This window comes from Quercus robur, chromosome 6, assembly GCF_932294415.1.
Source record: "Quercus robur chromosome 6, dhQueRobu3.1, whole genome shotgun sequence".
Classification (NCBI taxonomy): Eukaryota; Viridiplantae; Streptophyta; class Magnoliopsida; order Fagales; family Fagaceae; genus Quercus; species Quercus robur.
Window position 1 is genome coordinate 43,581,598 of NC_065539.1, and position 17,919 is coordinate 43,599,516.

The 17,919-nt window shown below is 36.0% G+C and overlaps 2 protein-coding genes across 3 annotated transcripts; both read right to left on the reverse strand.

Moving 5' to 3' along the window:
* Positions 1–598: 598 nt before the first annotated feature.
* LOC126688900 (phytochrome B) lies at positions 599–8,328 on the reverse strand. The gene is made up of 4 exons (XM_050383826.1): positions 5,875–8,328; positions 4,166–4,973; positions 2,742–3,035; positions 599–1,466 (listed from the first exon to the last, which is right to left on the reverse strand). Exons 1-4 carry the CDS (start codon positions 7,949–7,951, stop codon positions 1,247–1,249), a joined length of 3,399 nt encoding a protein of 1,132 aa, XP_050239783.1. The 5' UTR covers positions 7,952–8,328; the 3' UTR covers positions 599–1,246.
* A 2,218-nt stretch (positions 8,329–10,546) lies between these two features.
* LOC126688901 (ATP-citrate synthase beta chain protein 1) lies at positions 10,547–17,476 on the reverse strand. Of its 2 annotated transcripts, none has more exons than XM_050383828.1 (17): positions 17,309–17,476; positions 16,300–16,428; positions 16,029–16,131; positions 15,286–15,351; positions 15,074–15,197; positions 14,864–14,998; positions 14,110–14,170; positions 13,926–14,002; positions 13,430–13,585; positions 13,188–13,316; positions 12,925–13,057; positions 12,702–12,829; positions 12,259–12,364; positions 12,078–12,154; positions 11,898–11,968; positions 11,477–11,761; positions 10,547–10,984 (listed from the first exon to the last, which is right to left on the reverse strand). In XM_050383828.1, exons 2-17 carry the CDS (start codon positions 16,397–16,399, stop codon positions 10,909–10,911), a joined length of 1,827 nt encoding a protein of 608 aa, XP_050239785.1. In that variant the 5' UTR covers positions 16,400–16,428; positions 17,309–17,476; the 3' UTR covers positions 10,547–10,908. The 2 variants fall into 2 exon arrangements, with proteins under 2 accessions (XP_050239785.1, XP_050239786.1); XM_050383829.1 differs by having other exon boundaries at positions 16,300–16,446; positions 17,309–17,443.
* Positions 17,477–17,919: the final 443 nt, after the last annotated feature.

Sequence of the window (17,919 nt, forward strand, 5' to 3'; positions counted from 1 at the left end):
TTTTTCCTTCCACCCTTTTTTTTTTAGAATGGCTTTAGGGGGGGGGGGGGGGGGGGGGGGGGGGGGGCGGAATGACTGCAGAATATCAACAGCAAACTGAATGTTCCACCCACATGCTCAAAGACGTTCTCGACACCAAATCTCACATATCCCTTAGCATCCGTCGCTGCTATACACCAAAAACACAACAAAATGAAACAATACAATATCTCATGTATTTGATATGTGCATCATTATTTTTATAATGTGTAGACTCCATAGCCATGTGAGATTTACACATTGTGAGAGGAATGATACACGATGCATGAAATACAAATAAAAATTCTCTATCCCATTTTTAATAATTTACTTTATGTTCCATTTATCATAGTCTGTCATATGTCTGATTTTTTTTTTTTTTCTTTTTAAACTTCAACTGATTTTTTTTCTTAGAAAAAAAAAAAAAAAAAAAAAAAAAGATATGACAAGTTGTGATTAATGAAATGTAAATTAGAACACTAGTGGTGATATACGGGATTTTTATTCATGAGATGAGACAAAGGAATTTTATTCATAAGATGCCTTCGCCAAACCGTGACTCATAAAGTAGACAAGACCATGAGTTAAAAATAAACTTGTATACCGAATGGACCAAAAACATATACATACATTAATCAGATTCACACAACTTGTAACATAAAAATTTAACAACTATAGCAGGACTATTGACTTTATTACACAGATAGAAAGGATATACAACAAACTATATTTAGGAGGAGTAACCCAAAAGCAGTAGAATATGGCAGTAGAAAGAAGCTAGTCAATCTTGCCGTAATTCCATGAAAGCACTGCTTCTCACAATGGAATCCTCAATACCAATCTCGAATGGCACCCGCTTGCACTCGCTCACGTGATAAATACACATGGTGGCACACCATGCAACAAAGGTTGGCACATAACTATATCTGAGAGATCTTCTTAAGACTACACTTAAGCTAGAAATCAATCAGCTATCTTATATAAGTAGAAACTGTGTTTGGAAGTTGAGACTGGTGTTTGCCTAAAAGCAATGTGAATAACATGTCAAGTGGGTAGAAGGACATGTTCTTAATCTTATTCAATACTCAGCTGAATGAACTTTGGTGCAAGTTTAATCCTTGTAACCAACCAGGTTATGGAAGCCATCCAAAGGGTATATGCCAGAAGAAGTATCTCAGGTTGAAACTAAAAGGCTTTGATTTTGGGGCCTCTTTTTAATGCTAATAATTTAGTCAATACTCTTTAAGCCTCTCCGAGGCACAGGAAGTTCTAGAATAACTAAGAAGTAACTTCTTTCTGACTCTCTGATATATTGGACTTCACCATTCATGAGCTTTAGAATCTTTCTACACATGCTCAGCCCTAGGCCTTCTTGAGTCAACCATCGACTGCTATGAAACATGTCCTGAACCAGTTCAGGAGGAAGACCTTCACCAGGGCTTACCATCCTTCATAAATAAGATCAATATTAGTTGAATCAATATCAAAGAAATTAATAATAAGATCCATGTCCACATACACACATATATATACATAAAGATAAAACAAGTTGCAACTTGCAAGTGATCAAAAATTACTTCCATATAATCTTTTTTTACAAAATAAGTTGGCTAAAATAAGACAAGGAATCCACAATTGAAATTAAATCGAAAGCACATATCAGTAAGACCATGCCAACATAACGCACAGGGGAATCATAAGTATGGTAACACAAGTTTATTCACCAAATATCAAGCAACTAACTTTGCTTAAAGCGCATGATTGTAAAATTGCTGCTCTAAGAGATTTACATGATAAATTTTACCCCAAAAAAATAAATTATCATATATTAGGGATGCAACTCTGACTGGTTAGTCTAACCCCAAAATTTTTAATTATTATAAAAAAAATAATAATAAATAAATAAATAAATAAATAACCCAAACATTTAACAGTATTTAGCAGGATTTCAATGTTGGTGAACAAATCAACAAGGTGTTGATGGATTAGCATAAATCTAAAAAATTGATGATGCAAGCAAGTCTAAGAGGGCATCTCTAAGTTTCATAGGACCTCAAGATTATGTTAGAGAACCTCACATGACAGCTCAAAGTGTAGTCAACCTTCTAGACCTCAAGAATACTGTAAGGATATGTCATATATCTACAGAACCCAAGTCACAAGCCTCTTTGGCACTGATAAGGACAACTAAGGAAAAGCCTCAGCATGTTATAGGTAAGAGGAATACTAACAACTTTAAACCATCATATTGTGAAACTTTACAGAGATAGTACAAACAACAATCCATTCTAGGACCAATAGTTGCCACCATAAAACACCTACATGATAAGTGTTAGTCAAATGACTTTGTTAAACTCACACGATGACTCAACTACTTCAGATCTGATTGAATGCTTAACTTGTTTGAATCAGTCCAATATGACACTTGCTCTCTTTTTTTTTAAAGAACACAAAATATTATTGAGAACTGAGTATACTGATGGTTAGGAGTGTTGAAGGACAAAATGAGATGAAAGCAGCAATCAAAATTAAGACAACCATTAATTAAAACTAACCAGCAAAATTATGTTTGTGCACACACAGACAAAACATATACATTATTGAGACCAGCTCAACTTTATGGGAAAAATAAAATGAAGGAATTATTCCTTTCTAATAAATAGGTAATAATCCATCATGGTATAACTAGAAAAAAGGTAAAAATGAATTGGAATCCAACATACCTGAATTCTGTACGCACAAGAGTGTGTACATCAGAAATTTGCTTCAAGCTTGGACGAACATGAATCTCTACCCAACCTTCTGGTGATGGTGCATAACGCACCATATTCAACAAAAAATCAGCTAGGACCTGTTGAATTCTTATTTGATCACCATAAACGGCCAATGATTTGATTTCTTCCGGAATATCACGAATCAGTTGCAAATTTTTTTCCCTCAGCAGCATCATTACTTGGCTAACAACAGAATTTATGACACTCCCAAGAAAGAATTCTCCCTTCTCAAGCTCCAATGAACTGATTCCAAATAAAATAAAATTAGAAACCCAAGTCATATCTTTCTCATTAACAAAATAGCATTGAAGTTCAGATGAGATGTTAAGACAAACATGAATTTAAACATGGTAGCAATGAATTAAGACATGATAAAAATAAAAGGCATCATGTTCAATCAAAGGGCAAAAATATGGAATTCGCCAAAAACACAAAGCAAATTTAAAATAAAAGAACTGATTATTTATTCTATCAGCATGAACATTGTGCGGATTTCCCTCTTTTAACATATCCTAGCAGGAAAGCTTATAATTAACACCAGTAATAATACTTGTGTTTGTGTGAAATGATAATTCAGAAAATCCACATAGCCAGTCAAAATAGTTTTGATAAGCTAACAGCAATCAAGTGATATTCGAAGTCAATAGATTTGGATCAATAACAACATCATAGCACACTATCACATCAATCAAGGACCTTTTAAACGAAGTCATGAACCAAAATGAGACTCTAAAAGCATGACTCTGGGATGCAGCATTTCAAAATCATTTCTATAGAGCTAAATATGAGAAATGGAAAAGGAAATGAAAAGGAGAAGCAAGGCGATAAAATCATTATTATCAGAATTACAAATTGAGCATGTGTTGGCAATTCTTAGAGCCATTATACATTTTACCAGATAGGAATTATGATGTTTCTTCTCCTTAAACAGGGTTATGGACCACAATCTGTGGAACCAGCGGGGAAAATAATCAAGTTAATTGGATAAAATCACACTTCTTTAGCCTGGATCCGCATTGGTAGATTTGTTGAGATCCCCAAAACTTTTTAAGTACATTTACAGTACTATGAAGGATATCACCATCTATATAGTCATATATTTTTGGCTTATCTAGAACAAAAGCTACTGTTGAAGGGAAGGACATGATATCAATCTGGCTGTCTATATCATATAATTAGCAGAAACACGCATTAGATTTAGATTCCCTGTAAAGCCAATACAGAGATGTTGATAACTTACAACTAGTATACATTGCATATGAAAGAAATTTGTAAGACTTTAGTAGGCAATTGACAAAAAATATTGCTACATGCATCACATTTTCTTTTGCATAAACTGATAGTTTTAAGTGATTTGTTTAAGAAAAACTCACCCATCTTCAATACTCTCCAGATCAACATCCTTTATAATCCTCAACATCTGCTTCTCACAAGCAGCACTAGTCTCAAGAAATTGCCTTTGATCTTCGGTCATGTCTGTAGCCTCCAAAAGTGAGTTAGTAAAGCGAATACCACTCAAAGGATTCTTTACTTCCTGGCAAATGTAAGCCAACTCTTTCATTCTTGCAAAGCATTTCTTCTCCTGTTGCCTCTGAACTTTCAGAGCTTGCTGCAATTCAGGACTAGCAATCTGCAAGAAGCAGAAGGCTCCAATAACCTGGCCATCCATATTTACCCTCTTGTTTGCAGTCAAAAGAGCCTGTACATATCTCCCATTTTGATCAAAGAAAGAAAATGGGAATTTATCTGTGTCTTGCCCTCCAATTGCATTGTGCAAGACAATCATGAATTTTGTCAAAGCATCTGGACCCTTGAGTCGACAGCAACTGCCAAAAATCTCTCCAACTAACATTTTTCCTATGATGTCCCCTGGGGCCCACCCAGTGAGCTTTTCCATAGCAGTGTTCCACTCAGAGCAACACGTATTATCATCTGAAGCAAATATGGGAGGGATCAAAGGATTGGGACTATGAACAATAGCCTTGTAATCACCTTGAATGTTGATAAACTTGTCCATCACCACTTTTTGACCAGTAACATCCTGACCAACAAAACAAACTCCTACTATATTATTTGTGTAATCCTTGCTAGAGCAAGCATTGACTACCACAAATACAGCCTTCTTATGATGCACAGGGCCAAATGTCCTCAGTTTTATCTCTACATTCTTATCTTCTTCACCTGCATTGATTAAACTAAAGTGATATACAAAATGTTATCAAAACCAACTCCCATCCAAGGCAAATACTAAATATTATGTATCAACAGATAGAAGGTTGCTTCTAAACTCGGATACTAATCAATATATTGTAAACCAATAGTAAGAATAAGATTCTAACATTCCAACCCATAAAACATGGAGATTAATGGTTTTCTCTTCCTCTTTTTGGCACAAGAATCCATTTTTGAACACCAACATCATGTTCAGGTCTATTTTAGTTTTGTCTCTGTGTTGGCATTTCTTATGTATATTGGACATCATGCCACTCTCCATGTCAGGATGCTAGCAACATGATCAGCAACCGCATGATAGGGCATCCATTAGGTTTTTTAAGGAGAACATAGTGGAAACTTCAACTTTTTAGTAGAACCTACTTATAGTAAGGGATGGTTTCAAATGTCCTAATATCTTGCAGATATAATGCAAATATATTGACACAGCACAAGCAACAACTAAACTTTTGGCAGATTACAAATTTACTCCGCCAAATGGGAAGAATAATTTAAGAGGCAAGCTAACATATAATGGTCAACTGATGGAGTTTAGGACATCCCATTCAAACGAAGCCATCACAACATACGTAGAGAAAGTGAGCAACTTCTTGCTTTAAATCTAATCCACAACATGCACTTCAGATTCAAAAAAAAAAAAAAATCAAAATTAATGCAACATACTTGCAGCTTTTATTGTCAGAAAAGAACTCATTTTTTGTAATTATTTTAAGATCAATGGTTTTCTTTGTGCCTTTTAATGCAATACAGAATGAACTGGACCAAAACATTTCTACAGGATGCCAATAAAACCCTCTTATTAAACTTTTAAAATTGGCAGGAACAAAGACATTATGTGTGAATCAACTACCTCTTAAAGCTCGAGAAAGAAGCTTGTCTACTGTTTCTTCATATTCTTTATAAATAAGATCACGAACCAAAGACTTCCCCATAGCTTCTTCAACTGAGAGCCCTGTCAACTCTGCAACCTTTGCATTCCACCCATTTATACAGCCATCAACATCTACAGCAAATATAGGAGCAGTTGCAGTCTCTATCAACCTGACCATTTCTCTTGCAACCGAACTGAGTTCATCCATACCTTGCAACTCCATGTCGCCAAGCTGGGCATGTACAACAGCCTTAGAATTGCTTGGCTCAGCATCTCTAAATGAGTCTCGCAAAATAAGCTGCAGAGAGTGGATTGCATCCATTTCTGCATTCTCCCATGGCAAGCTGCGGCTTTTTACCACTTCCAGAAATGCCTTGAAAGAAGAACGCGGATGCATCTTATGCCCATCATCCTTGTCCTCAGGGTGATGCTTTGCGCCACCCCATTTGACTTCTTTTGCAGTGTGGGACCGGAACCAGAACAGGAAATCCCTTTTTGTGATATAAGCAACAGCCATTCCACAAACTTCATCTCCAAGTGAGGCTGCTCCATCGTACCCAGCATCACCCAAACTGTCTGTGCTCAAACCTGTGGAATCTCCATGGAAAGCCAACAACCACTCTACTATGTCCTTTATCTGGGCCTCAGTTGGGGTCACACCCAGAGGGTAGTACTTCCCTTGATAGTAGAGGGCTGCCCCATCACACTTCACAAGGTCCATAATACTAGGGCTTTGAGTAACAATCCCAGTAGGTGAGTCACGAAGAAGCATATCACACAAGAGGGTCTGCGTCCTTAAAACATGTTTCTCCAACATCTGTGATGACAATTGCAACTCCATATTCAATTGGAGTCCAAAAGCCTGCATTAAGAACTCACAAGCATAGCGAAGAGGGAATGGAATGCACCTAGCAGAAGTGTGATGACAAACCACCAAACCCCATAACCTCATTGCACTCCGCCCACCAACTCCTTCCTCATCATTTCCATTGATAATAACCGCCATTGCCAATGAGGCAATTGAGCCCATATTAGCCATATACCGAGCATGACAGCCATGGGGAGCACGAAGCGTTGAACCAACCAAGCACAAAGGCTGCATAAGCCTATCATCCTGAATCACCCTAACCGGCATGGCATTACAATCCACAATCATCCTAACCCTATTCTGCTTAAACAAAAACCTCGATGCCTGAGGTATATCCGTGGCCGGATAATGCAACCCAATATACGGCTCCAAATCCGGCCTCTTACTCTCTGCCACAACCTCACCATGCTCATCCTCATGGAACTTATACACCATAACCCTATCATACCCAGTAAGCTCCCTCACACTCTCCACCACAGAATCACACAACAACTTAATATCCCCACCAGGTAATGACTGCAACTGCGAGATCGCCCGGACAGCTAGCTTCTGTGACTGAACCGCCCCGGCAATCGACAGAGCTGGGTCCTCAGTCTTTGCAGGTTCCAAATCAATCACAATCCCAACATCTATCCTATGCAAAATCGCGTAAAAGGGCCTCCCCGAATTCTTGGAATGAATCCAAACCGGGTTCAACAACGTGATTTCCCTAGCTCTAAACGCCTTCTCAAGCAAAACAGAGCTGGAGGGCGTGAAGAGCGTCCTCACATCGGTCCCAATTGTCAAAATCTCAGGCTTTTCTAAACTGGGAACTGACTGAGGCAAAAGAGCAAGCATGTCGCGTGCGTTTTCACTAAAACTAATCATACTGAAAGAAACTTCGTCTACAGCAATCATACAACCAAAAGGTTGGATATGACCACCCCTTTGGATTTTAGACAAGTAAGCTGTGATCTGTTCCTCAGGAACTGAGTCTGTTGCGGTTCTAATGGACTGAGAGTAATCAAAGGACTTACCTGACTCACCAGACTGTTCAAACACAGCGTGAAGACGAGCATCCACTGTGTACTGTGCAATGGCTTTGGGGATTGTGGACTCACTTTGTTGAAGCCTCATGTTTTGAGCTTGGCTATTGCTGGTGTTGGGTTTGGTGCTGTGTGAGTGTGTAGCTCTGCTACTTGAAGCCATTGATGAGTTTGGTCTCTCTCTCTTTTTTCCCAGTTGATTTCAGAGTTTGTTAGATTTGGTGATGAAAAATAAATAACCTCAAACCTTAAAATACTCAAAAACCCACATGAGCATGGAAAAATTCTCACTTTCTCAGTGATGATTAGAGAGTTGTTAAGGTATGGTTAAGGTTTTTTTAAGTGAAAAAGTGTTTGCTTCAAGGTTTGCTAAATTTGGTGATGTTGGTGTTTGGTGTTTGGCGTTGCTATTTTTGTAGTCGTTGCTGCATTATGTGATGCCCTTTGAGAAGTGGGAAAGGGCAAAGAAAAAAAAAATTATTTGGGGTTTGATTGAGGTCTTTCTTTGCCTTTTTGATTTTGAGGGTTCTTGTTTTTTTTTTTTTATTTGGTTGCTGCTATTTTATTCCTGTTGTTTGTATTTTTATTTTTTTGTTTTCTTTTTCATTTTGCTGTGCTGGAAATACTTGTGGGTATAAGAAAAGCTAACGCTGGTGGGAATATGAGGCCATTTGGATCATGTTCTTTTGTTTGGGAAGTGGGGCCATGCCCATGCATGAAAAAAACTGCAGATTTTTTATTTTACTTTCTGTTGCGGGGACACCTCTGTCATCTTCATCTTTTACCTTCGCACTTCTGTTTTTAAAAGATCAAGTAAGTGCCACAACAATTTTTTTTTATACGATGGGTTATAAGCGGTAAAAATAAAATAATAGGGTTATGTGGGTCCTTAATTTTATTACTCATGAGTTATCATGTGGCAAAGGGAGGGAGATGCATTTGATTTTGGAGTTAATGGTTCTTTTACTTGCAATTTTAAAAAAAAAAAAAAAATTCTTTTATAAAATTGTGTTTGTTTTGTTGGAAAATGTTTTTCATATTTTCAAGTATTTATTTGGTATAAAATTTTGATTAATTCAAAAATATTTTCAGTTGACTAAGAAAATGTTTTTTGCCGCATCTCATCAACTCCTTTAACACAAAACAAAACTATCTCTTACTTGTATGAATAATCAGCATAGTAATAAGGATGTACCTTATATGAGAGAGATGTTATATATCTTTGTTACTAAACATAAAAATTCTTATATCATCTACTCAATTTGCATACATTATATTAGAATCAACTTAATTTGAATCAAGTCAAGATGACCAAGCATGATTTCAACTTGACTCACTCAAAGGCTGGTCAATTTAAACATGACAGTAATAAACACGTTCTTTAAAATCTTGCATCCATAATATGCCATCAAGAATCATTATAAAAGGAATCTTCTTATTATGATTAAAGAACTTATTTATTATGAGATTTTTTTTTTTCTTTTCAAAAGAGAGAAATTTATTAATTTAAATATCTAAGACCTTGTGATCAACACCACAACAGTATCCTTTTGATCACCTCTCTTAGCTCTCTATATATGTCCATGATCCACATTAAGCATACAAATAATCATTTTTTAATTTCACATAAACTCATCATTGATACTATTTTCCTATGAATCGATTATAATAGACTACATTAACAACTGTGAATTTTTTTTTTTTTTTTAATTGTGCCACTAAACTTATTGATTACACTATGAATTAGGATCATGTGTGTTAGGATTTTAGTGTTGGTCCATTCCATAACATTTTATGGTAATAAATTCAAATTTAATGATGTAATTTTATCCGTTTGAAAATCTAGTTAGTTTTTTAGTTTATATTTAGAGCTACTCAAAGAAATGCTTACTAAAGAGGTTCACTTGAGCAAAGGTCGAGATCGATTAAGTGCGATGTGAGGTGTGCTCAAGCAAGATGGTAAGTTTGCTTAAGTGGAACATTAAAGGTCCGAGAGTTTTGCATGTCTCTCGCTTGAGTGAGGTCGTAAAAATCTATTTTCCTAATCTATTTACAAATAAGTTTTATGTCGTCTTTTTAAACCCTAATTGTGCAACTATATAAACTATGCCTTGCACAAGTTTTCAATAAAGGGGAAAAAAATGCCATGGCCTATGCTATTCAGAGAGAAAACTTTGTGCCTTTTTTTGCTTTGTGCTTCATTAAAAAACAACATTTGTTTACTGCCTCTTCTTGCAATTCCAAAGTGAAGCTTGTGAGTTTGAAACCATTGTCTTTTTTTAATGAGATTCACTACAACAAAATCTTTAAAGATGTTCGTTGGAGTGCAGGATATTTGCACATGTTACAAAAAGGGTCTAGTTGTACAAAACTCTTTTTAGTATATCGTTGTAACTACTCTTCTCATCTCAGTGAATTTTCTTCTAGATTGTTTGTATCCCCGAAGTGGTTTCTCCATTAAAGACATTCTTTTTGATTTTCCACTTCGTCACCAAATGTTATGTCATGCTTAATTGTGCTTTTTATATTACTTATTGATTTGTTAATTGCTTAACTATAGTGAAAAATTAATTGTCTGAGTGGATCACTTCACCAATATAATTTGATAATTTAGCTAATTAATCACTGGGGTCTAAACAGATATTTCAATGTTCAATCTTATTTAATTATATGAAATTTTTAAGGAAGACATTATTTTCATGCTCGGGAACTTTCAAGCTCTCTCAAATGATCCGTCTCATATGTGGACGAGAAAGGATATAGAAATGGTATTATTCATATTAAAATAACTAACATAACCCAAAATGGGAAGAATATAATGACCTGCATGCTCTGCACAATTTCACTTACATGCCATTATATCTTCTTGATACAAAACAGAAAGCAGGATTTCTTAATGGAAATGTAACTTCGTTGAACAAGGTGGTTTGAGAGTTCACTCTTATGAATTTTGATACAGCTTACAAATGAAGATACTTAACCTGACATTAGTGGTACAAAGTACAAACACTAGTCTAACGACAGACGATCATTTCAGCCAATTGTAGAAACTTGAACAATAAATTGCTACTTAAAAGCAGGTTGGACCGTTGGAGCTGTTCCAGCAAATTGAAAATGCTTTCACTTGGTGTAGAGAACATCCTCCCATGGGTGGCGGTATAGCGGCTGTTTCAATCTCTTCTGGTCAAAGGTGTGCCTGTTTTTGAACAAGGAGCAATCAGTGAGATAGAACTATAAGGCCTTTAAAAGAAAATCCACGTGTGGGAAGCACATGCTACCCCCCCCCCCCCCCCTCCCCACCCTTGCGTAGTCATCTGAATCAGCACTATATTTTGTACCATAGTGCTGGTGTTTTTTTATTTTTTTCTTCTCCCCTTTGCTCACCTTTTGTTTTTGGTCCTAGTAGGCCACATTCAGGTGCATAATGGAAACTAGATACTCAAAATTTTGGAAGTATACATTCTAGTCACTAACAAGTCATGTATGTATTAGTAAAAATAGGACCATCTTGTCTCTTATGGGACCATATAATGTTGGACGATATCACCCTTGTGGATAAAAAGGCTAGATGGGTCAGTATTCCAACTGCCAGTGTGTCAATATCAAGGATTTGATTGTACCTTAATAACCAACACAAAACATAACCCAAAGGACTGGATAAGAAAATATTTAGCGTAATCTAACTCACCCAATCAGACCAATGGAGCGTGCCAGCACAAAGAGTCCATTCAGATAGCCAATCTCGACAATCTCATCAATCTCTTGCTTGGTGAACATTCCACTGCCTGCAAGGAGATCCAAGAAAAGGGACCCAATTGCACCATCTACATTGAGCACCAGGTTGTTTGCCTTGGAGAGAGTGTAGGTTTCAACTTGCACAGCATATTCCATGTACTTCACAGAAGGAAAATTTGTGCGTGCAAACAGTTGTAGCAGCTCTACTCTCTTATCTCTGTTGTCACCTCTCTTAATCCTTTCCACAGCAAACAAGAGTTTCAAATAGTCAGATTTGCAATATAGCCATTAAAATCATAATTTTTATAAAAATTTCCAGGGTTTCTAGTCTTGCATAATCTGAAAACATACTGACAATAAAAATCTCTCCATACCTGTGCCCAATTCCTGGTACACGAATGCCCTTCTTTTTCATGCTTTCAACGAACTCATAAGGTGTCAAATTCTGGCAAACACAGCAGGGGTATAGCATATCAAAATCTCCAAATCATCATAGTATTTGCAAACCATCTAATAAAAAAAAGAGTTTCCCTCATAGTGCCATCAAGTCTCACCCTGTCATAAGCATCCTTGAAGTATCGAGCAGCATCATCGATGGCACCACCAAATCGGGGACCAATTGTAAGCAAACCTGTTTAACAAGTTCATCATTCACTATTCCATAATCAGTTCAGCTCACAGGAGCAAGTCCATTCAACAATTTTAAGTAATAAGTTCAGATGGCAAACTATATACCTGAGACTAGGCTCGAAACAAGGTCCTTTCCAGCTCTTGCTGTTACTATAGTGTTGTGAGCACCAGAGACACAAGGACCATGGTCGGCACATAACATGATACATATCTGACCAATTCCATATGTATTAGAGAAAGGACAAGTAAACGCATGTTCTTTCAGAAGAAGTTTTTATTTAAATGGAAAACAAGCAGGACACTCAGCTAAATCAAGTAAAAACTTTAAACAAATACAAGTTTACAAACAAAAACAATCTTGTTGGAGTTACTCTTGTTATTTTATATTAGCGTGGAGATATTTATGTAATCTTGCCATATCACTCTGATATAAATATGTGCTACAGTAAGGAACTAACCGATCAAGCCCTAAACCTTTCTTCTCTTCTCTCTCTCTTAACCCTAATTTTTCATATTCCCACTAATCTCTATGGTCATTAGCAACCTACCTCAATAAATTTTGTGCAGTAACGGGGAAGGCTGCGTTTGAACCACAAAAGAGAGATAACATCACCAACACCATAACCTTGTTCAACAATGGAAGACATAGGTACACCAGCATAGCATGGCTCCTCACCTGCAAATTGATTGAAAAAAGAATTTAGTGCAAATGATATCTAAGCTATAAAACACATGAATGCTAAATTAGAATATTATGGGTTTGAAAGGTACCCCTGTCATCAGAGATTGTGGAAATAATATGAGTTGGAGCACGAACTTTCCCACTCTTAATGGCTGTGTTAAGATCCTCAGGGATTTGTGGAGGTGTAACTTCCTTTACTGCTGTAATATTCCCCCCTTCAACCTATCAGGGAAAAAAAATACAATTACAGTTAGTTTTTCTTTTTTTTAGAAGCCAATTACAGCTAGTTGAAGAGCCCAAGAGAATTCATGTAAACCTTTTTCCTTTGGTTTTATTATACAAATAAACTAACCAGTTTCTCAAAAGTTTCCTTAATCGCAGCTTCTAAAGCTTCATATGACGTGGGAACAACAGCTCCAGCTTCTCGTAGTGCTTGATTTTTGCCTTGTGCAGACTCCATGTCACCACCACTTTTAGCACCCTGAATTTAAACAATACCAAAAATATTTTCATTTAGAAATGATGCCCCTCTTATGCTACAGAATACTTGCATTAATCAAATATTAGTAAAAGACAGTTGAGGTAGTTGCTTACAGCATGACCAAATTGTACTTCAGATTTGAAGAGTCGTGCACAAGTTCCACTAACCCAAGCAACCACTGGTTTAGTTACTTTTCCCTGCTTCAGGGCTTCAACTAAGGAATATTCATCTTGCCCACCAAGCTCCCCAAGTACAACTATCATTTTAATCTAAGGAAGCCATAGCCCCAAAAACTCAGATAGATGTACAACAAAAAATGTAAATTGTCCAACATAAGAAAACTTGGTTACAGTGTCATAAATTTTGTCAGCTTTCATGCTAGTCAAAGTACAGAATCTACAAATTTTCACAATAGAAAATTGCATACACGTGATATTGAGAACATAAATTTTTGGTCCAAAAAATATGGACTTATCCTGCAGAATGTGAATAGCAAGACAATTCAAATATGTAGATGGTTTCATTGCTTGTCACAAAGGAAAACTGCACATACAGTGGGAAACAGTTGGCAGGGCACCAAGAAGAAAATAAATAAAAGCAATAACATACCTGTGGAATGTTGTTAAACCGCAAAACATGATCAGATAGAGTGGAGCCTGGGAACACATCTCCTCCAATTGCAATACCTGAAGCAGTTCCAATAACACATTCAAGTTTAAATTACAACTTAAATCCACAGAGATTAAAGCCAAAATTAAGAAAAAATTAAACAATATAGCTAGCATATGTATACCTTCATAAATTCCATCAGTAACACGGGCAATAGTATTGTATAATTCATTAGACATCCCACCCTGTAATTGTAAGAAATTGTTTAAGCATCAACACCCACATGACATTCTAGGCAAACGCAACAGTGTTCAGTGCTAGAAAACCAAATTGAACAAGTCCAGAGGAAGTTTTAGCCATGTAAAAATGACATTAAATCTCACTTTGCATTCAAAGATTAAATAAAATTTCAGCAAATTTAAAGATTACACAAGTGGAAGCTTTGTGCACTGGGACAACCTTTTTAAAGATTGCACAAGTCCATCTGCCAAATAAAGTAGTAAATTGTGCTTCATAGATTAGAGTCTGTTCAAGACCTAGCTATAAAAACTGCTCAACCCTATATTTCCTACAGAATCCTTGTTCTATACTATTTTTTACATCTCTACTAACATCTGAATTAAGAGGATAAAGTGCATAAATGAGGTTAAAGTATTGTATTTTAAGTTGATGGGTACACAACAGATATGAACAAACCTCATCAGACACAGGATTCAGAAGGTGAAGAATGAACTTGAGAATTAATTTAACCCATCATGCAACTGGTTTAACACATAAAAGCACATTATGCTGTTCTAGATTTCTTATAAGAAAACCATGGAGCAGTCTGAAAGTTGTACTTATTACTAGGAAGTTTCTAAGGAGTTCAGGGCAGAGTTGTCCATAATGTGAGAACTATACATGCTAGGAAGAGACAAAAGGTTGGATTGACTACATACAGATTTGGAGACAAAACCAACGGATCCAGGCCTGTACAGCTTGCATTGAATTATGTTATCAATAGTTCCAGCAGTGTCACCTATCTTAAAAGCTCCGGCTTGAATTCCTCCAACAGTTGCTGGGCCAATAACAACCTGCAGCAGCAGCATTAAAATTAGCACTGCTTAGTTATTCTCTTTATCTGGTTAAATATGCAACATTCCTCTCACCTTATTGTTTGCCCGTGCATATGAAATCAATTGCTTAGTGTCTGACTCAGGAACACCTTCAGCAATGATAGCCACAACTCGAATGGTTGGTTGCTTCAGAGCAGCCATAGATGAAGCAGCGGCACTGCATATTCATCAATATATGATTAATTATAAAATACAATTAAAGAAGTCTGGCACTTCAAAATATAGTTAATCCAATAAGTGCTAACCTTCTAAATGATGCGAAGTTGATAAAGACATCAGCAGTGGGATGTGCAGCACAAGCTGCGTCAATGCTGTGAAAGAAATTGACATGAAGGTCAGAGAATTTAACTCAGAAATTCAAGTTCATTGTTCAGAAACCACAATTAAGCTGCTTTGTATTCTCTAACATGTAATGAAAATGTGATGGATATAAACAGCAGTATCAAGTATGTTCATTGTATCGAAAGTTCTTTTTTGATAAGTAATAAGATTTATTGATTTCAAAAAAGGACACCCTAGTACACAGGGAGTGTAAATTACAAGAATCAAGAAAATCAAAGATAGAAGAGAATGATTGGTTTCGCGAGGCAAACAACCAATCCAAAAAAGTTCTAAAGAAAAATAACTTGAGGTCAAGAATGGATCTCTCAGAATCTTCAAAACTCCCATTGTATTGAAAGTTTAGTTTGCATACTGCAATTTTGTGATTTATGGTCAACATTTTAGGCATTTTGCATGCAACATCAATACTTAGGACTAATACAAGTAAAACTCCGTTTGCGTCCCATATGTGTAGATAAAAATGTACTCCATTATTTATAATGAGTCATATCTATGCATAAATTATCAATACCAAGTAGTTCCTTACATCGATTATTTTATGTGAGCAATATGTTATGCATAAGTAGTCACCTATCCTAAATCCAAAATTTGATAATAATTGAAAAATGATTTAACATAGAAACAGAAAGCAAGAAACATGACATACGCTGAGTGCACAGGGATAGCAATTTCCTCTTGACCAAAAAAAAGTTTCTGAAATCCATCGCCACCAGGGTTAATGATTCCAGCAACTGATGGTGTTTCCCTCCCTAAAGATACAAGTATGAACACTCTATTAACACCAAAATCCAATAATACCAACAAAGATGGAAAACTAATCCATGACGCTAACGAAAATTCAATCTCTATATCATTATATCGTCATTAAAATAAATAAACATTTGCAAAACGAAAGAGAGAAGGGATTTTATGCATACCGCAAAGGAAGTCAAAATCAAGCATCCGCTGAATCGGAAGTTGCTTGTAATTGTAAAATAAAGCTTGTGTGGTGCGGGAAAATAGCTGTCCAGTGGCCATGGTGTAGAGTCAAAGAGGCCTTTACACACCTAAGAACAAGATATATACTTTAGGAAAGTCAATCAAATATAGAAGGAGCATTCGAAGTTACCACAATTATATCTAAAATTGCTGCAAACACTTTAGATCACACTTGTATTTAACTCTTTATCAACTCCAATCTTCATTTGGTGTATGAAACATTATTTAAATTGCTCCAGGATATTCATAGGCTAGCACTTTATTATCCATCTCTAATCCATTGACCATATTCTCGAATAAAGACCAACCAGATTCGAATAAGTTCTGTTACTAAACAACAATATAGTATAGAACTTTGTAACAATAAATTTTTTTTTAAAAAGCCTGCATCAAATAAATCTATAAGGCAGATCCAAAGTTAGCTCAACTGGTAAAGTCTATTGTCCTTGAATAGGTTCAAATCTCATCGTATCTATCCAAAAAAAATACAAAAATACAAATGGGAAAGAAAGTAGTGCACCTAATTTTAAACTATAACCAACCCAGATCCCAGTTTTTGATTCAATAAGCGAAACACACAATGTGTGTTAACAAAACCCAATATAGAATCCAACAACCTTAGCTCATACGAAACACAATTAGAAACAATTCCAAAACAACGACCAGATCTCGCGCTTTTATAAGTAAATACTAAATGGTACCAAACTTTTGAAACCTCCAAACAGCCCACTAACAAAGAAAACAGAGCATTTTTGCTCTCAACCTCGAAAAAGTCGAATAATCTAAGTTATTGGAGTTGAAATACAAACAGGAATTGGAATCCACGAGAGAATGGAAAAGAAAGAAAAAAAAACCCAGATCCGGAAAAGAATTGCGGTAGTTAAAGTTGGGTCAACGAAAACAAAAACCATGAAAAGAAAGAAAGAAGGTTTGGGAAATGGGATGTACCTGGCGGAGAAGAAAAGGGGGGCGGGGGGTTGAGTGAAAGGCCTCGTTGGAATTGGTTTGGTAAGGCGGTGGCGGTTGAATCAATGAGATGGGTAATTGTGATGCTGGAAAAAAGGAGGGTGGATGAGTTTATATAGAAAATGAGAGTTAAGAGAGAGAGAGTGGAGCTACCCCAACACGAGCTACACATTGAACATACTGACTCGTATAGAGGTGTGTTACGCACGTGGCACTTGTTAGTTAGCTCATGACTACGATTGAATTTTTATTACAACAACCCTTTTGTTTTATTATTATCAAATTACAACAACTGGTATATATACTAAATTAGTATTTAAGGAGTTTTTCCTATCTGTATTTATACTTTCTGATATTTAAAATATCCTAAAATTCAAATGTTAAAAAGTTTAAATGATAGAATTAGACATGTAAAATCATTAATTTTAAAACTCCTAAATTTTGGATAAATTATTAATAAATAAATAAATAAAACAGATTTATCATCCACGCTTCCCCTCTCCACATTTTAAATTTAAAACTCCTAAATTTGAGCCTCTTTTATTTCTCCCCTTTTTAATATTGAAATTTACATTTTTTTTTAATAATATCCT